Source organism: Plectropomus leopardus, chromosome 21 (assembly GCF_008729295.1).
Source record: "Plectropomus leopardus isolate mb chromosome 21, YSFRI_Pleo_2.0, whole genome shotgun sequence".
NCBI lineage: Eukaryota > Metazoa > Chordata > Actinopteri > Perciformes > Serranidae > Plectropomus > Plectropomus leopardus.
In genome coordinates, this window is record NC_056483.1 from 17,203,360 (window position 1) to 17,224,249 (window position 20,890).

Genomic DNA, 20,890 nt, shown 5'->3' on the forward strand with positions numbered 1-20,890 from the left:
TGGTGTGAGGTACAGTGTGAGATATCGGCTATAAACATCTCTGCCTTCTCTCCCATCTAAAGGAACCAGATGGCACTTCAACTCTGGTGCTAAAACAACAAAAAACAACAAAAAACATTTGAAATATCTCTTCCCAGAAATCACGAGCCCCTTGGTCAAGATCATACACAGATCTTATTGCGAGCAGTTTTATGTCTGAACTATTTTCTTTCCACAGAACTACACCAAACACTACAGAAGCCCTGAGGGGCAAGTGACTATTTTTTTTCATGTGTGAAATTCCCCGTTTTGTTTAGGACAGAGACTTTTTTGCAAGAATTTTTTTAATTAAAGACATTTTTTTTTAAAGAAAATGGATCACCAGAATTTTTTTTCTCACTTGCACCACAGGGCATCCGTAAAACACCCGTCATTCTGTTGGCTGGTGTAGTTCTGTGTAAAGAAAGTAGTTCCTACATAACACTGCTCACAAGGTCTGTGGATTATCTTGAGTAACAGGGTCATGATTTCTTGAAATCAAATGTAAGCTGAGTGTCATCTATTTCCATTATATTGGAGAAGAGTCAGATATTTCTATGGCAACTCTCAGCAACTCACATCAAAACAATCTAAACTGATAAATAGGAAGTAAAACGACACCAGTCCTCGCTAAGACTGTTAAGATGAAACATGAAAGAAATTACTTCTCTGCTGCTTACAGCACCGCAAATTAAAAACTGAGCTGCTGCCAAATTCAAATGAGGTGCTGGAGACGTTAAGAGCACAAAAGCAGTCGTTGAATTTTGTGTTTGAGACATGCTGGGCCTGTGACATCAGAGAAATGGTTATTGCTTTCATGATTCTGCTCTTAAAAGTGGTTACAAACAACTTGTGTCTTGTGTGCTCAGCAAAAACAAGCTTTTTTTTAGAAATGTCTGAGGCCTTGGAAATAATAAACAGGAGACAGAAGGATTACCTTTAGACATGAGTGTTATTTGGATAATGATAACACCTGAGCAGCCTGAAGCGATGAACACAAATCCATAGAAACTTGATAACTAATTTTAAAAAAAAAAAAAGTAATGTAACATGACACATAATAGAAAAAAAATCCTCACAAATTTAGCGTAAGAAAAACAGAAGTGAGAAATAAGGCGTGTACAGTGGTTGAGCTTCCTGCTCTCATGCACAAAACTGCAATTGGATATTTTCTCTCAATATGCAGATAGCTATCAACTAACATGAGTGACCTTTTGTTTGGTTTTGGAATGAGAACAGTTGAGATTTAAGCTGTCATCTCCCTCCAGATGCTCTCTGTACATTTACAGTACCTTTTCAGCTCCTCACAAATGTTTCATTAGTCTCTGCCCAAAGTCAGATCGTCTGCAGGGTCACGTAGTCTGCAGGATACTTGGCTGGTATTGTCCTGTATATTGTCTCCCCAGCAGAAGGGGGTGTGCAGAAATGGTCCTTTAGCTCTGGAGCTTCCAGAGGATGATCTGTCTGTCCTCCCCGCCTGTGATAACTGTGGAGCACAGCTCACTCATCCACATGGCCGTGACCGCACCTGTGCACACAATAAACATTTCTTTAAGAACAAACATTTCAAGTACATACTTTATGCACTTTCATATTGTGAAAAATGTACATGTAGCATTAGTACTTTGAGAAAACAGTACAAAGACACACATTGAGCTTGGGTTGGGTTAATTTGTCACTATATCCTGTTAGTAGTACATGAGGCAGATCTGAAAAACAAAAATCATGCTTCTCTTCCTCCTCATAGTGCTCCTAATGGCATTTGCAAGAATCATTAAAACAACTAATTAAAGCTATAAGTCCGTAATGCAACAGTCAGTCATGTCAATCATTACTTGTGAACTGCAGTCACACTGTCCAGATCGTATGAACCAAGGTTTTCTCATCACAGCCTCAGATGTTTTCAAAAACATATGTCGTGTATTGTCTATGACAAAGTTTGTCTCCTGGCTGCAATATCCAAAACAGTTGAACTAAAACGAAGCACCGCCCACCAGCTTGATCAAACTTTCTCATTTTACAGCCAAACAGTTCACTAAAATATGTTTCTGAAAACAATTTAAAAAAAAGAAAAAAGGAGACTCCTCGGCTCTAAGTGGTTGTTTTTGTGATTCTTGCAAAATGACATTAGTACCACAATTCAGGAGGCAGAGGACAGTAATTTTTCCACACATTCCTTTTGTACTACTGTCAGGATATAGTAACAGTTTAAAAAAAATAACAGTTTGTCATATTTGCTAAAAGAACTACCTACTGTTTACTACTTTAAAAAGTTGTAACGTTGTTGTGGCTCAATATTAGAAACAAACACAACCGTTAAATCAGTGTTTAACCACGTGAGTTGTTGAATGAAGAAAGATGGGCTGCACCTGAGTGTGCTGGGATCCTTTGGGTGACTGTATTGCTGAGCAGGTCCCTCAGCAGGAGGTCTCCAGACTGTCCCCCACAGAGCACCGAGTGCCCGTCCCAGCAGAAACACCTGGACACACACAGACTTTCATATAAACATCCACATTCACATGTACATATAATTTAGAGTCACCAATTAACCTAACCTGGATGTCTTTGGACTGTGGGATTAAGCCAGAGAACCCAGAGAATTTAGATTCAAACCCAAACTTGAGGTGACAGTGCTAACCACAGGACTATTGTGGGGCGGCCAGCAATGTGAATCATTTTTTATTTCCTCACCTCTGCTCCTCTTCAGCTTTCACAGATGAGATCAGCATTCCCGTCTGGACGTCAATAACTTTCATGCAGAAGTCGGCACCGACACTGAGGACGTGTCGGCTATCTGAGGATATAAAAAAAAAAATCAGAGTCATCACTTTAGTCATCGTTTTTAGGTGACTCAGATATTTAAAACACACACAGACCATTGTTGTGATGTAATTTCTCGAGTTCAGCTTTGAAAACAATCATCATGAGACAAAAAGAAAAACTAGCATACTGCTGTATGTCCAGGTGTTTATATGGCTTAGAGACAAAGGTATACATTATTGACTGCTAGGACAACAAAGTCTATGAGGTATAATGAAGCAAAGAGTGCTGCCAGAGATGCCTACCTCTGTAATGCTGGCATTTAAAACAGAGCAGCCCTCTCTTTTGCAGCAAAGATCACAACGACTTGCACAGCAACACAAATAAAACAGCTGCCGGCCACTTCAGTGCGGTGTAATAAAATTAGTTTGTAGGTGCAAAACAACAAACAGCAAGGCAGAATCAATTCCTGTGCTCAGCTCTGACCCTCAAAGGCAAAATTTATATTGCACCGACTGAGAGGCTGCTCTGATAAACTATTTAAGAAGCCCACTCACCTCTAGCACTTATTCTGTGGGGGCAGATAGTGTACACATAAAACTTAAGCTTGTCACATAAAGTCATTCTCGGAAAGTTTTTCTGAACTTCAAACTCTGTGCTAATAAACACAACAGTACTAAAAGTATAACAGTGGCTGCTTTGACACATACCTGGGCTAAAGGCCACGTGGTGGATGGTTCCAGTGTGGCAGTGGATCTGCTGCAGTGTCCCGTAACTGCTGGTGTCCCAGATGGTGATGGTCCCATCTTTACAGCCAGACACCAGCAGAGTCCCCGCTTGATTCAGACCGATGGCGTTCACCTGTACATGGATGTAAGAGAGGTGACGTTACAGAGGGGAAACAGGTATATATTTTTACATGCTGCTACTACTTTTCAGTGTTCAGACTTGGACACTACCACATTTTCTCTGTTACTGAAGTCACACTTTAAAGGTCCCGTAATATGCTCATGTTGAGGTTCATATTTGTATTATTGGTTTCTGCTAGAACATGTTTACATGCTGTAATGTTAAAAAAACCCAAAATTTTTCTCATACTGTCTGCCTGAACATACCTGCATTCACTTTTAGTGCCTGTCTCTTTAAGGCCCAATCATGAAAAAGCCCCGTCTGATCTGATTGGTCAGTGTTTCACAGTCCTCCACATCTGCACGGTCATTGCAGCCAGATAAATGACTGTAACAGCACTTTCTATTTTTACAGACAGTTTTACTGGAATTGCTTTGCCAGGCAAAAGTTTGGGTTCATGTTTATTTCCTGTCTGCCAATTTTGCTCACACAAACGGAAAAAGATTCCATGAAATTCAAAAGGACCAATTCAGACGGTTTATGTGAAGTTTGAAACGGTCTGTATTGCTGTGACATCACAGCTCCACAGAAGTCTTGACAGCGCATTTAAAGGTACAGTTTTGGAATACACACTGTGTAAATTTTAAGGATGCATCGATATCAGCATTTTTTATTGTTTATTTGTTTGTTATTTTTTTACCCCTTTGTGCCAGGGAAACAAAGGTATCCACACTAAATATAGGGCACTGCCATCAATGAATGCCATCTTACTTGCAGAAGGGCCACTGGCAGTCAACATTGTGAATATCGGCTGATACCAATGTGCTTATGTGTCCTTATTAAACTTCTCTGTGGACTGAGAGCTTTCATACTTTCACTGTGTTTATACAGCACCTATACCTGCTCTGTGTTAAAAGACATACAGCAATCTAACTTTATACAACATGGGACCTTTAAATACAACATTTACTTCCACACACTCACCCCAGCATCATGTTCCAACTCAGCCAGTAACTGAAACTGGGATCTCTTGTAACTGGATGAGCTATCAGCAGCGCACTGCCACACCTGTGAAATATACAGTATCATCTGTAACTTTTCATCTCTCAATTAAACATAAAAACTTGAACATGCACCACATCTGTCTGCAATAATGACATCATGTATTATTAGCTTTTTTTACAGACCCTCCCCTGTTCTAAAAATCAAAATTCCAGATAATTTAATTTCATTTAATTTCATTTAATTAATTTCATTTAATTAATAATAGAATAGCATCACCTCATTAAACTTCAGTTTTACCTTGACGGTGGAATCCCAGGATGCTGTGTACAGCTGGTCATCAAACCAACACATTTCACTGACAGCATCATCATGACCCATCAGTGTGTCCTGCCGCCTGCCGTATGGGATGGAGTAGAAATAACTAAGGGAAGAGAAACATGTGAGTCAGTGTGAAGTCAAATAATTAATTCTGAAAATCATTATGTCCATATATCCTTTACATACACATTGTTGTCCCAGGAAGAACACACCACAGTTTTACCATCTGCCAGCATCAAACATGATGATAACACCTGAAAAATTGCAGAGTAGTTTATTGTTCAGAGGGAGTTTACAATGATAAAATAGATGGTGAAGTGGAAAGTAAATAAAGCAACATACCATGTTAGAGAAGGACATGCTTCTCTGGAAGTCCTTCAACTCTTTGGAAAACATTTTAAGTGTTGAGTCTGGAATAAAGAGTGACATAGCTGAGTAATACAGACGGCAATTCTACACCAAACTGAACTCTGATCAGTGCGTTTTGAACCAATCTGCAATGTGTTCATCTGTTCTGCACCTTACTACTTCTGATGAGAAAACATATTCAAACCTGCACATTACTGCACACCATTATGCTAATAGTGGAACCCCAGAATGGTTGGGGGAAAAGGCAGAAAGAAAGAATGAATGAATAAATAAATAAATCCTAAAAATTAAAAATGAAAAGAATTTTTTTCCTAAAACAAAAAGGATAAAAATAGATTTCAAAAGGTTCATAAAAAAGAAAAAAAAAAGAAAATAAAACACAAAGAAAACAAAATAAATAAAAAGCTTCAAGTCTACAAATACAAAAATAAAATAAAATAAGTGAAACTAAAAACAAACAAAAAACTAAATACATTTTTTAATAAAAAAAACAACTAAAACTAAACTAAGGGGGAAAACAGGAACATTGAAAAAAAAATCAGTCAAGCACTCTGATTATAATTTTTATTATTACCACCATGAAAAAATATAATCAGAGTGCTGTCCTGATCTTTACTTGATTAATATCTACTTTGAGGATTCAGCACCCAGTCTCAAAAAGTTTGTCTTTAGTGTGCGCCTTGTGTCTCATTTTACAAAACCAAAAAACCCAAACACACGAGACAGTCGTCACTCTGAGGCTGGTCAATACACACTGCTCTGTTAAATACTTTTCCACTTAGTGATGATGGCACTGATGTTAACGTTACACAAGCAGTGTTAATGTTACTGGTGTGAAATCTTTTACCGTAATGGACCAGGGTATCTGAGGTGGCACTACACTGCAGTTCCATAACAAAGTCAGTGCCTGTCTTTTGATCCTTTTTGCAGCTCTAAGGTGATCAATATTTGTCTCGGATTTGAGATGTAAAGATATTTTCCAGACCTTGGGATGTGGAGAAAATAGCTGCTCCATCTCGACTCACAGCGATGCCTGTCACAGCCCTGCACATCAAATAGAAAGATAAAGTTACACAAAAACAGAACACATGCAGAAATATCTAGAAGACAAATATGGAGGGGAGGGTGTACTTAGGTTAATGTAGCAGTCACACTGTAATTAGCAAGGAAAAAACAGACAAAAACACAGTTGCAAGTGGACTACGTGCTCTATTGAGACTAAAAATCTAAAGTAAAGGAAGTAGTTTGACAGCTGCAATCTGTCCTAAGCTGCCCCCTCTTCAAATGTCCTCACAATATGTTTTAATAAATCACTATTTTCTTTCCTGCAGCTGCCTGCTGCGTTCTAGCTTTGCACACACTTCCTCACATTTGAAACAGAGCTTTCATTTTAGCTGTAAGTGGACTAGCATGGCAATTATATCCGTACTTTGTCATTACTGCAGCCATTTGGCTGCCTCCTGACTTACTCTTTATGGATCTTGTGGCTTGAGATGGGTTTCAGATTTCCCATGTTTGCCCAGGCCAACTTCCTGCTCTCCTCAGTCAGGTCCTCAAAAGACGAGTCCTCACTCTGAGAGGCTGCATAAAAAAACATACATATGGAGGACAAAAATATTATTTTTATGTGTTAGATGATGGTAAATGCTGCTAATGCCAATTTAGTATTATGCAATTAAATACGGAAAATAAATACATTATTTTATTTCTAATTAATTTAGGTCATTTTACGATTGGACACACTTTTTTTCTGTTAATCGAGCCCACATTCTGAAGAAGAGGTAGCGAGTGCTGCGTTTTTCACAGAAAAATCCACTTGGAGGTATGAATCATCATCAGCACCATTAGTCAGTTTACTATTATTATAACGTGACGAACTGTGTTTGTGTGTTTCTGCAACTGTACCTGGAGACAGTTCACTGACTGGCGAGTTGCTGCTGAGGCTTCGAGTAATGTTATGAAACCTGGGTGTGATCCTCTGAGGGTGAGGGGTGGTGAACAGCTGTTTGGGCGTCTGGCCAAACTCCAGGATCTGTGTCAGCATGGCGATTCTCTGGTCAGGGTCCTCGATGCTTCTCAGAGAAACGGAAAGTTAGCCCCATGATGAAATATTAAAATATGAAATATCTTTGATTAGAATTTGTGAGTTTGTTTATAATTTGTTGGTTATACCTATCACAGTCGATGCCTCCTTCGTAGGTCAGTGGGTGAAACACTGAAAGGCAATAAAATGAATATGAGTTTTTGTCCGTTTTTGTTGGGTTTGATGCTGAAAACAGGGGCAGGTTATTTTACCGTTGTGGGCTGCGACAGCTTCACTGCCTCTCTGTTTGAAGCCAAACACCAGGTCAATCCACTCATGAAGGTGCTCGGACACATACTGACTCTCAAGAGCTGTTCTGTGCTTCTGAAGAAAATCATTGGCATCTGGAGTCGTGACAAACGGGAAACGGTAAATGTTAAGGAGAGAATATGACACCTGGGTAGCACAGAGTTTACATGTACACATAGATTGAATGAAAGAAGGGGACGGACCCTCCGGGTCTGAAAAGTAAAGCCAATGTGGAAGGGCCCTAAACCTGCATTCTTTCTAATGGCCAGCAGGGGGTGACTCCACTTATTACAAAAAGAGGTCAGATTGAATAGAAGTCTCTAAGACATGACCCCACATCTCACTTAATTTGTTACCCCGTTAACATTTTACTAAATACGTTATCACAAGTCCTCTTTTTTTAATACAGCATGGTGCTCTTTTTGAAGATGATGATCCCATTTAGAGTAAAATAAACGATAAAGCAGTGTATGTATGTAAGGCATGGCTGTTACTGACAAGTCAAATAGATGGTCTAAAGAGTTGCTCATTTTCGATTCAGGTTTTAGCTTTAAGCCACAAGCCAAAAACAGCATCCTGATTAATAACATAGTTAACATGGATTATGGATGCACCTTACTAACCAGCCTAGCTAGCGCGCATTACCCTCTCTTCCAAATATGGTCAGCTCTGGCTCCAGATAAACCAAGATGGCGATGGCCAAAATGCCAAACTCAAGGCTTTAAGATTGTGTTCCAATTACCAATAGGTGACATCATAGTGGCTACGTCCATTTCTTTTGTAGAGTCTATGAATGCATACCAGGATCTGAAAGTTACCTGAGGCCCACTGTGGGAGAACAACATCTCCGACTAAACTTCCGTTCTGCCTTCTGCCCAAACCAAGATTCAGTTTGTTTTCCAGGAAGCTGCAGTCGTTCCCATAAAACTCTGGAATCAGCTGCATAATGAGAAAGACATTTATACAAAGCAGACATATCATGAAACAGGATCTTCGACACAAAAACACATCAAAACACTTCAAATACTGCTTTGCAATGGAGTTACAGTAAATGCATGTTCTGGCACCTCAAAAAGAGCTCTGTGGAAACAGCGAGTCAACCACTGAACTGATTAATTATGGTTTTAATATTCTCTGGGTTGAAATTCTCAAACAGGTTTTCACTTTCTGTCCTGACTTGCCACTAAGTCCTCCTCCTATAGAAACAACAGCAAATATTTGCTTCTCAGTCATCATCAGCATGCCGGGAATCCTGAATAAATTGCACACAAGGTCTATTTTCACAGTCATTTTCACAATTAAAATGTAACAGGCAAGAATAGATAAATGGATCATTTTACACCTATTGTCATGTTGATGTAAGTGAAAAAAAAAATGATTTGGCTGCACTGACAGCGCAAACTCTTCACTTCTAGGAAAATATTTTGTAAATATGGCAGTAGTGTCTCACTGACATAATACAATGTTGGGTCATATTTTACCTCTTTAAAGTCTGTTGCTCCCTCCAAGCAGTTTTTCCATGTATCAGCTATGCTGTAAGAAATCAACACAGAGCAGTAAATACAAATATGCATCATAATACAAAATATAATAATTTAATAAGTCCTTTACGCAAAAATAAGAATTCACAGAATAGAGTAACATTTTTTCATATATCAATCTCCCCATAATATTCACAAACTTGTTGATATCCTACAATTTATGGTTTATCAAATGACTCAGTCACAGTAAAAATAAGAGAACAGAACAGATATTAAACACATGTCTAATGATGACAATTATCCAGTATAAGACTTTTTGGTACATTTGAAATGACAGAAATAATGTACCTATTAAACATGCGATCTGCGTGGTCATAGCGGCCATTCTGGAGACAAAGCATGTGCTCTGGAGCTGCAGTGGAGAGCACAGTAATCAAAATATTAGCTTAATTTTTCACTAGAAGAAAAGTTGAACACTATATCAACAGACTCTAAGACCCAGAATAAATTTGCAATAGAAACTACCTGATCCCTCATTTGTGTAATTAGTCTCTAGCTTGCTGCAGTAAAAGATATTACCAGCTGTTGGGAAAGGTGCTCTACAAATTAAACAAAAAAACAAATAAAGAAGAAAAGCCTAGAAAGGCTAAAAGGTTTTTGAGGTTGGCTGGTGCATAAACACACTGAATACGGCTGTGTGTGCTGTGCTTACATGCATGCTCTCGGTTTTATGATGAAGTGTGTGACGTACCGACTCTGACCAGGTAGAAGAGGACGTAGCCTGGAGATGAGTAGTGACTGCCATACATGAAGCGAGGTTCAGGCATGCCTCGATAGCGAGCCTATGAACATGACAATCTCTGTGTTACTGGTAGTCACAGTACAGAAACAACATGTAGCAAACACTCCAGTGCATATACATCCATTATAAAAAAGGTTTTAAAGTTAAAACATACAGTATGTATTTTTTTGCCAAAAGGGGACTCAAATCAATCAAAACATTAAGAAAAGGTGGACTTTGATGACATTGTAAGGTAGCGCGGGATCATGGGAGTTGTTGTCTTCGTTAATCAACCACCATTGATGGTAAAAAAAAATCCCTGATGACACTCGGAAGATATCATGTTTACAGACAAATGTATAAATGTTTTTCCACATTACGTTTAGTCATGTTTATTTGTGTTAATTGTGCTAATTTGCTAAATTACCCACATAGCTACTGTAGCTAATGTTATCTGGCAAACTCAGTCATGGGATAGCCCAGCACCATTATCCATGGTCAAAACAATCAAAAGCGTAACTTCTATTATATGCTTTGGTTTTGTAATCTGTTGAAGATTTTGGAATTCTGTTAAGTTTAGATATACATGTTGCAATCTTGATCTTGCTTTGATTGCCACAAGGAAGTGCATTACAATCCCCCTCCTACATTATTACATTATAAGCATGTTGAAAGATGAAACATACTCTGACGTATTATCTGGCATTTCCCCGCAAGTTAGAGCAACTGCAGGGGTTAAAGAAGATACGATTCCATTGACAGGCAACCAAATGATTTCTCTGGGTTTTAACATTGTTGTGAAAAATTGGATAATAAATTACACTACTCACCAATATATGTAACATTGGTCATTTTTAGACATTTGGGCATTTTTAGTCGAATAGTTTTTTTTTAAAATGCAGATATGTTTGATCTTCTAAAGAAGCTGTATGAGACGTGACTGGGATTGTCTGCATAAAGTTGTCAACATGGAGGTGTGGCTTGTAGCTAACGGTGCTAACACCATAAATAATGCTAACACTGCGTCATTGTCTGTTACTGCTGTGCAGAGTTGCAACAATTAGTCAGCCAGTAGGAAACACTCACAAAGACTCACATACACTAACAAGCACGAGCAGCCGCACAGTCTACAACAACAAGGACTGTGCTTCTCAGATTACAACACACGATGAGGGAGCGTGTTCTTATTCTCTGTTCAGGACACCATTAGTACACTATATCTTTGCAAAGCAAATAGTGTTTTGCTGCTATATTAATGCTCTGAATAAGATCAACAGACTTAGTCACTGAGCTACATCTAAAAAACAAAACAAAAACAGAAGCAGCAAAGTCTCACCAGCAGTCGGTCTAGTCGCTCTTTGTTTAGGGCTCCCACAGGTTTGCTCAGGTCCCTGAATGTGGCAGCATTGGTCATATCTAGGGAATATAAGGACAATAAGCTACTGATGCATTTTAAATATGAGCAATTGTAGTGAGAATCAAAAAACTACTGCTCCAGTTGTTAAATTTAACCCATAAGTCACACAAGAAGCAATGCCAAACGCATCAAACACATAACAGCAGTTATGAGACCTGTAACTGCATCCCAGAAACAGGATGGGTACTGATCCTGACCACCTTGGTCTTCCGTAGTAACATGTTATGTGAATTAATCTTTGGTATCGACCTACCCAACTGTGCGCTTGTGTAGTCAGCGATGACCCAGGGGAAGACAGGATACTGGGAGAGGTCGTTGCAGCTGCGGTCAGCCAGGTTGTTGAGGTGAAGAAGGTACTGGTAGTTGCTCATTTGGCCGCGCTGCCACTGCAGCATGTAGCTCTCCGCTGTGTGCTCCGTCATGTGGTTCTCTGAGCAAGAAACAGAAAAACAGCAGGTTTACGTAAGTCATGTTTACGAGGTTTCAACAATAATGGTTGAAAATATTGCTAATATTTTGGATCAGTGCTGACGTCTCATACTCATGTAGGCCATCAAGGGAGTGTAAAACACTTCCGAAAGCCTGATTACTTTGCTGTATATTTGCATTATGTTGGACAGTTTTTCTGTCACCTTTTGAAGACCAAAAGGGTTAAAATAAAAAACATATTCCATCACCAAACTAGAATTGCCATTATGCTGTTGTATGTCCTTGCAAAGGGACCTTGACCTTTGACGACCAAATTCTAACCAATTCATCCTTATGTGCAAGTGCATGTTTGAGCCCACTTTGATGAAACTTCCTCAAGGCCTTCTTGAGATATGGCATTCATGAGAATGAGACAGACGCAAGGTCACAGTGACCTTGGCCTTTGATCACAAAATTTTAATCAGTTCATCATTGAGTCAGAGTGAATGTCTGTGCAAAATCTGAAGAAATTCCCTCAAGGTGTTCTTGAGAATGAGACAGATGAGGTCACAGTGACCCTGAACTTTGACCTGTGACCACCAAAATCTAATCTGTTCACCGTTGAGTCCAACTGGACATTTGTGCCAAAATTTAAAGGAACTGTTAAGATACTGAGTTCACCAGAATCATGATGCTTCCGGCTATGGCTAATGCTGCCGCTGAGGCATAAAAACGTTCATATTGGAAGGCTAAAGTAAAGTAAGAAAAGCAGCACACCAAGTACCTAACTTACATGCATAAGACTATCTTCAGTACTGCTGACCTTCTTGTTTCTAAGACACAAGACTGTTTAGGAATTCAAGATTGTCTTTAACAGACTCCCTTGTGGCTTTGACTTTTCTCACCCAGGAAAGTAGCGATGTAGTAGTAGATTTCATCCCTGTCAGCCGTGTTGTAAAACTTCAAGTAGATGTCAGAGCAGAAATCGTTCTCTGTACAGAACACCTCAAGACCCTAGATGATTAGTGAGATGCATGCAAACATGAAGATTTAAAATGATTAAATCCTTATTGAACACATTTTTATGTCTTGACTTGTTATGGTTATTGGTACCCCACCAGAGGTTTGAGTCCATGCCGTCTTTTGTAGATTCTCCTGACTCTGTGGAGTTTGATTTGAATCACCTGTTCCTGAAATGACAAGCCATACAAATGTGATGCCATTGCCACAGCTCAATAACAGAACTCAGCATGTCTGTTCAGATGTGGCTGCTCACCGGATATCCATTGAGAGGCTGGAAGTAGAGGCTTTCATCTGTTATGCAGATGTGGCCGGGATTGGACACCAAAGGCGTGACCATCTCCACCGCACACTCCATGTGAGGCTTCTCAGCGACGCTCTGAAAGCTTTACATCAGATTTCCAATATTGTCTCATTTAGCTGCATACTCCTACGGAAACTATTAAACAACAATGCTTTAATCATTATATTACATTAAACTAGAATTATGGCCTCACAGCTGTATGCTACCACAAACCACTGAACTTTCACTTACAATTCATGACTATCTCTGTGAAAACAGGGATGCTTCACACACACACACACACATCTTCAACCCGGCAGCACAGAAAGATTAGTATCACCAATTCAGTATCTGACCAAATGTCTCCCCTTATGTTCCTGAGACATGACGTTGAGTAATTGCCAGAAAGGTTTTTGTTTTTTGCAGAATATTACGAAGTCACAGTGAAGTCGACCTTTTGGATATAAAATGTCATCATCACTTTATCATTTTATCCTATTAGACATTTGTGTTAAATTTTGTCATATAGCATCCAGAATGGGATGGATGGACAAGGCCACAACATAATGCTCTGGCCTCAGCTATAGTTGGCGCGGATGTAAAAAAACATTGAAATCAAAGCACTTCAGTTTGTGGTCAACATACCAGTTTTTGTCAAAAGATGATCTCGCCAGTCGTGATTGTAAATTGGCTGCAATCTAGAAATACACAAAAATATATGTGTTATGCAGGGATGACTATATGATAGTTATTAACAAATAACACTAATCATGCTCTGAAGGAAGTAAGATTAAGTTGAATACAGTACAAGAAGCAGAATGAATCATTCATGCTTTTGTTTTTCATAGTTTCATCACTTTGTTTGAACTTTTGAGCACTGGTTGACTCACCATTGCAGTTTGGTCTCCAAGCTTCTCCAGACAGGACGCCCTGTGGAGCTGCAAAATTCACAAGATTAAAAAAATGAGCAGAGCAACACTGACGCCTATCAGAACGACAAATATAAAATTGCATGCATCCCTGAGTCAAGAACAATCTAACAGCAGTTTATCAAAACAATTTAACCTCCCAGTTCTGCAGCCATTATTGCTTGGGAGTAGCTACATACCTGTAGTAATGTTTGAACAACATCTTCTGTTTTACTCCAACCTTCCAGCTGAAAAGTCACCTTCTTAGACCCCTGTCACGGTGATGAGAGAAGTTTAAGTGTTTCAGTTGAATAAATGAGCAAATCTCCGAGCCTTTTTCTGTTCACAACTACTTCTAAACTCATTTTTTGTTGTTAAATATGGGGCTTCACATAAGTCTTTGGATATATTCATTTTTTAATGGCTAAAATTTTGAGTTTTAGTGTGAGCATTAGCATGACAACAAGGCATGTAGCCAATTTTGATGCCTGGAAAATACTGCAGAAAAGTCTCCAAATAGCTGAAATCCACATATTATTCGAGGCTGTGATATGTCAAGTGTGACTAATTGCATTTCACACGCTATTTAGACCCGACAGGACCTTTACCCTCCACATTTTTGCAAGCATAGAACTTTTTTTTTTTTTTTTTTTAAAAAGGACTAGACCATGATACACTGCAGATTTGCATGAACAGATTTTCATCCTACAAACAAACAGATAAAGAGCACAGTCAAGTCTAAGCAAACAGCTCCTGGCATATAAACTTCAGAGGAGAGCCCTGCCGAGCTTCAGCTGACTCACCCTTTCATTCCTGTAAGGTGCTATGACACTGTTCTCTTTGATGTAGATAACCTGAAATTAAAGTGAAAGTGAAATTTGGGTTTTTACTTTAAAAAGAAAGACCGGTAACTAAAATAAAATTACAAAAAAATTGTTGCTTAATGATGACTCACCTGTACACATGTAATACAGATGGTAGATGGCCTCGGCCTATGAGGAAAACACCGAAAAAGCAATCAATTTATAAGATTTAAATGGAAAGTAAAACAAATTCCAAAATTAAACAGTAAAATTGAATTTTCGGATTCTGCTGAACATAAAATAACCAAAACCAACTGTGTTCTAAATTGAACTACCAGCTTATGTCATCTGAAAAGCAGTATCACAATAAGTTTTTAATGATAAGACACAATATGCTCAATCATTTGGAGATGTCGGTTTCAAAATTGGTGTCTTGGTTAAGTTAACATTAGTGTGCCATTTTAAAGTTACCGGACCAGTTTGACAGACTGAGTAAACAACAGCGTGTGAACTGAATGTGCTGGAGAGGAAACTGCGCTCACTCGTTGAAGGGGTTGTTCTCTTTCTCGACAAATTCAATCTTCTTACAGTCTCGAAGAGGAATCTGCAGAAACAGCATCACATAATCATTTACAGAGACCTGGTTACTATATCGTGTGTAACACAGAAACCCATTGTACATAATAACATCCATGCAAACTTGCATTATAGAATAGGACTGAGGAATATGCTGATAATAAATCAATATTATGGTATGAGACTCAACATCGCCATAGATTTTACTTACATTACTGTTGATTAGTGATCAAAAAACTCATTGTGTAAATAGTTTGTGGAAACACCAATAATCAACCCTACAGCATCGTAGCAATATCGCTATCAGGGTATATAGTCGAAAATATTACAATATTTGATTTTCTCCATATCACCTACAATAAAATGCTATGTTGGTTCTAATATATATATAGTTTGATTGTATTTTTTACTTTTTTCAAACTGCAAATATACTGTTAGTACTCAGATCTTTGGCTTTTTAAAAAAGGGTTTACTATTTCTTATTGATGACAATTTTCAGCATTTCTATACTTCCTTTCCAGTTTTGAAAAAAAAAAACTGGTGGCAAGAGTTAAAAAACACACACTAGACATCAAAATATTTTGTAACAAACCTTTAAAATTGGCTCTTCAAGATCCTCTGGATCAAATATGACAGATCTGGAGCACACCTTGAATGAGCCTCTGACTTTTCTGGAAGGATAAAAGTGAACGTCAGCTGCAATATAGAATAATACAAATATAACCGGGCACATTACAAGGAATTATAAACAGTTCTTCTGGATAAATAGCCAAAACGAAATGCTATTTACATTTTTAATTGTTAATGTTTGTTTCTCATGAGCCAGAATGAATTCAGTTTAAAGATTTTAAGGTTTTGCATCGTCTTGTTTTGCACTGTGAAGCAATCCAGCAGGTTTCTTGGCTAATCTGACATTTATAGCAAACAGTGTAAAATACAATGAGCCGACTGGTAAAGACTGAAAAATTACACTAATGACACAAAATAAAGAGGCGGGAGATGCTGATTGCCACTGTTTGGCTCATGTGACACATTTGAAAACACATCTTTAGGCATAAATCTGTCACTTCTCCTTATCGGACACATTTTCTGCTCGCTCTGATATGACAATAAAACTAAATGGTCTGAATATTCTTGTTCTGAGAGACTTATTTTTTCTTAGTTTGCTCAAACCTTTACAGCAGGATAAAATGGTGTTTGAACAGCTGCTCCTTACAGGCTAACACAACTGCCTCAGGCTTTAAAGGCTTTGACTGATTATCAGTACCTGCAAACACCTGATAAGTATAACAGAAGTGCTACAAGTATATCTAACAGTTCACAGCGTTTTTTGGGTTTTGCACATTATTTTGGCTTTGGCATGAGATCAGAAGGTTGAATAACAAAAACTGGTGAAACTGTGCTGAAAGGTAACAAAGAAACCACATTTATATACCATTACCTCTCCTTTTTTGAGTTTGTTGTCACATGATATGCAGTGTGCTGCTCGAAGTAATATTCCTCCAAGTCCAGCAACAGGAGAGAAAACCTGGGGAAAAACAGCAATAGAGGAGTGTGAAATAACACAAAATTACTGTAAAATGTAGGCTAAATGTGTCGAATACTGTATAAACAATACAATTAACCTACCAAACTGATTGGCTGGTTTTCTTGACACAGGGACGAACACGAGACAACTAAATCCAAATTTAAAAAAAAAGGAAATTCCACTGATTTTACACCTCAAAGTCTGTTTCCAGGTGTTTGGGAGTAAAACTGAATATGTGAAAAAAAGTTGTATTAAGCCTTTTATGGCGAAGCTTCCAAAAATCTGATATACTGCCTCGAGTAGTGTTGTTTAAATAGTATCACTTGCTCGATTTGCATCTCAGGTAATTAAGGGATCAGAATTTAAGGAAAAAAAGGAATGCACAGAATAACAAAAGAAGTTATCTCTGATTCTGCTGCATCAGTTTTGATTTTTTTTTTACGGTTCTGCCAATGTTGGGAGAGTAAATTTGTCAAGTATTTGAGACCACAAATTTTGCTTCCATCAATAATATGGCATATACAGCTTTAAAACTGGCCTATATTTTCATTAATGATCAGTTGGGGAAAAAAACCCACAAATTGTAAGTTATTATTTATTCAAACAAACTTTTTTCATCTTGCCAAGATCAAAGTCAACAGAAAAATCAATAATGTAAAAAAAAAAACCTGGTTTTTAGGCTGCAGGATGCCGACAATGTATGAGGAATTTAGAGTTATTTCAGGATCAGTTACCCAGGTGTTGCCTGTGCTGCAGCCATCTCATGTATGAAATATTTCTGCCTTCTAGTAATACTTTTTTGTTTTAACCACATTTCTGCTCAACAGTAATTGGGGTTTTTAAGCGTGTGACAGCTCACTTCTTTTCTTAAATATCTATATTCACCTTTGGATCTTGCTGGGAGTCTCTCCAGAAACTATAAACCAGTGTTGCAGTAATTGAGATTGATTTTAGTCTCAAGAACATTTTTAAAGATAACGGTCTTGTCTCATTGCATTTGCTTTGCATTTTTACTTGCTCTTGTCTCGGTCTTAGATAAGGGGGACTCTGGATTTTATCTTAAGACCAGTCAAGGGTCAAGACCAAAAGTGCACGGATATCACTAAATTTACAGTTTTAGTACATCTTCCACTCTGGCTCATATTTTACAGTAAAACTTGTATTCACATGATAAATATCCAGTACACTAAATGGAGAAATTGTACTAGAGTTTTAGGGAAAGTGAGTGTGACCCATCAGTCAAAATGGTCACAATGAGAATAAGACACAGTTCGATAAATGCTGTAATTTTACATTTTTTGTCAGTGTCACGATAAAAGTCAGTGTTTTTACTAACACTTTTGTTCATTCAGTGCCACAGCAATCCCTGATCTCATGTAACCTCAATAATAATAACAAAAAAAACCTAATGAGCTCCAGGCAATGAGGTGAACAGATTTGAAATTTGCTTAAAAGAGAGTACTGGTGTCAGATTGAAAGGAGGTATCAGAATCAGTATCAGGAGAGAAAATTCACATGAAAACTGTGACATCACAAAGGAGACATTATTTCCATGTTTACTTGTTTTAACCTGTGGTAGCTAATTCAAAAAAAAAAAAAAGAAGAAAAAACAGTGTAATCCAGGCCTAAAATCATTCCATATGCAGCCCTGTACACTGAAGATATTAAGGGACTGTTCTTTATTTATCAGATGAGGGAGGTAGCTGGGGTGTGGCTTTATTTTTGTTGAGTCCAAAAGCTTAAAATGCATTAGCAATTAAGCACCTCTGTTCTACAACATAAAATACATAATTAAAAACCCTGCTCGCAAACTTAGAAGCTTTTTTATGAGTCTTTAAAAAACAAGTGGCTACATGAGACTACACATCGTGCTATGCCGAACACGGTTTCACAGCCTGAATGAGGCAATGTAAAATCATGCGACTGCGGCGTGGTTTGTTTATAGTCTAACAATAGACTTTTTCACTTCTGGCGATTGCATTTCGACTACAAAAATGCAAAAAGTGGTGTCCATTTGTGAAGATTATCTTGCTGAACAAAATATATAAGTATCATAAATGTTTGTTTACCACAGAGCTTATTTTAATGAATGATTTAAAATCCAATGGAAAAATCCCATAGCCTTTTTAATGAGAGAACCAGGATGAAACCAACTTCTGCATCGGCCTGGGGCACTCTATAACCATATCTCAACGTTTTCGGCTATGATAAATGTTTTACATGAGATTAGATTAATTTAAGGAATCCTGAAGGAAATTAAAGGGCCAAGCTGTTCACAGTAAAACGAATAACACAACAAGACGATAAAATCATGTTAAAACTACAGATAAAAAAAAACACAAGCCTAGAAAACACTAAAGGACTAAAACCTATAACTAAAAATCAGAGGGCAGAGGATCAAGAAAAGGACTCCAAGGATAAAGTGCATCATAAGTGGATCATGGTGGGGCAAATTCGCCTAGTTGTGTGCAAAATACGAGGAATTAAAAAGTCTTTTTTTGGATTTGGAGATTTTGGACATTTTTAATGAACAAAACAAACACCTTTCAAACTGACATGCCTGTCAAACTGATGGTTCTGAGGATATTTAAAATAAATTCAAAACACACAAATTTAGAATTAAATGTCCCTAAAGCAAAATCAAAAACCGTATTTCCTTCCCCAGTGCTTAAAAAAAATATTTGAGGTGCCACCCCCTGTTGTGCGCCACCCACTCCACTCAAACAAATGACAACACTCCCTAAAGACAGTAAACAATTTAACCACTGCTCTGTAAACCATCATTTCAAAGCTTTTAAGAGATCGTCTTTGTGGTAAATAAGGAACATATTTAACTCACCAAGGAGTCATTCTATAGGGCTCTACTTTTCTCCCCATTTGCTCATAATGTCCGCTATATGGTCCCTGATGCACTCCAGTCGATACATTAGCATTGTGGATATACTCATATGACTATGTTGCTCGTGTCAGGTCAAAAATGGCCGCGTGAGGCTTTTCTTTAAGGTTATCGAAAGTGACATCAGGATTTACAGTAGGTTTGATTTTTCAAATGACAAAGACATTCGACTTTCGGTTTACGGTGAACAGACTCCACCTCATATTTATCAACAGCACAGACGCAGACTGTAAATTCCTGCTCCTCTCCGAGGCCACTAATAACAAGAGTGCATCACTCCGCTGACAGCGAAGCTCTCATTAGCTGAGTGGCCCAGTCTGACGCTATAATGGCATTCAGCTACAGTAGAGAAAGACACACGCAGACTAAAGCCACACACTGACCTCCGCGATGTCTGACACAACGTGTTAACAACAGGAGAAGCAGCACAAACCTTTCTTTAGTTCGTTCTTGCGTCTTTAAAAAAGCCATGACTGCACACCATCCTTCTGGAAACTCAACACCGACCTGCCACAGTCTCTGATCACATCTCTGTAAACACGGAAACTTGCTGGACACCACGTGACACAACCTGAGACAAACGATCCCTAAACAAAGGAGCGGAGAGAGGTATCACTCTGACGCTAATTCGGGATACCATAACCAAGTAACAAAATTTAACCCAGGCTGAGGTATTTATATGGAGCCCCTTAAGCCCATGAGTAGATTTTTTTGAAATCCTGTCACCATAAATTAATGAATTATCTCGTATGGGAAAAAAATATCTTGAGCACGCAAGGTAATAATGAATATGAGGAAAACCTGCGCACAAACTGGGTAACAAACAAACAAACAAACAAACAAAAAAATCACTTTTTGGGGCTTAAGGGACTCTGTAAAATAAGGATTTATAAATAACAAAATGGCACACAAGCATTCCTATTTTCATTTTGCACAATGAAAAAGTTATTTTTAAATTATTTGAGGATATTTGCCAATGTTTCTTGTTATACATCATATCTGGTGCAGTTTTTTGAAAGGTGTAGTACTGCATTAACTGGCTAAATGTGTTTCCATGAAAACACTTTTTAGAGTTCTGAGATGATAATTTCGTTAATACAGAAAAAAAAACAGCAGAATTAATTTCTGTCAAAGAAAT

General features: G+C 38.1%; 1 protein-coding gene across 1 annotated transcript; it reads right to left on the bottom strand.

Moving 5' to 3' along the window:
• Window positions 1-951: 951 nt before the first annotated feature.
• nsmaf (neutral sphingomyelinase (N-SMase) activation associated factor) lies at window positions 952-20,268 on the bottom strand. The gene is made up of 31 exons (XM_042510757.1): window positions 20,186-20,268; window positions 16,770-16,856; window positions 15,921-15,999; window positions 15,295-15,356; window positions 14,905-14,941; window positions 14,753-14,803; window positions 14,150-14,221; window positions 13,932-13,979; window positions 13,687-13,739; window positions 13,015-13,144; window positions 12,857-12,928; window positions 12,644-12,752; window positions 11,584-11,760; window positions 11,250-11,329; window positions 9,884-9,974; window positions 9,481-9,544; window positions 9,133-9,184; window positions 8,470-8,590; window positions 7,615-7,746; window positions 7,492-7,534; window positions 7,225-7,391; window positions 6,789-6,900; window positions 6,305-6,363; window positions 5,293-5,360; window positions 5,137-5,204; window positions 4,930-5,053; window positions 4,612-4,695; window positions 3,489-3,639; window positions 2,710-2,812; window positions 2,388-2,497; window positions 952-1,546 (listed from the first exon to the last, which is right to left on the bottom strand). Exons 1-31 carry the CDS (start codon window positions 20,221-20,223, stop codon window positions 1,452-1,454), a joined length of 2,739 nt encoding a protein of 912 aa, XP_042366691.1. The 5' UTR covers window positions 20,224-20,268; the 3' UTR covers window positions 952-1,451.
• Between the last annotated feature and the right edge of the window lie 622 nt (window positions 20,269-20,890).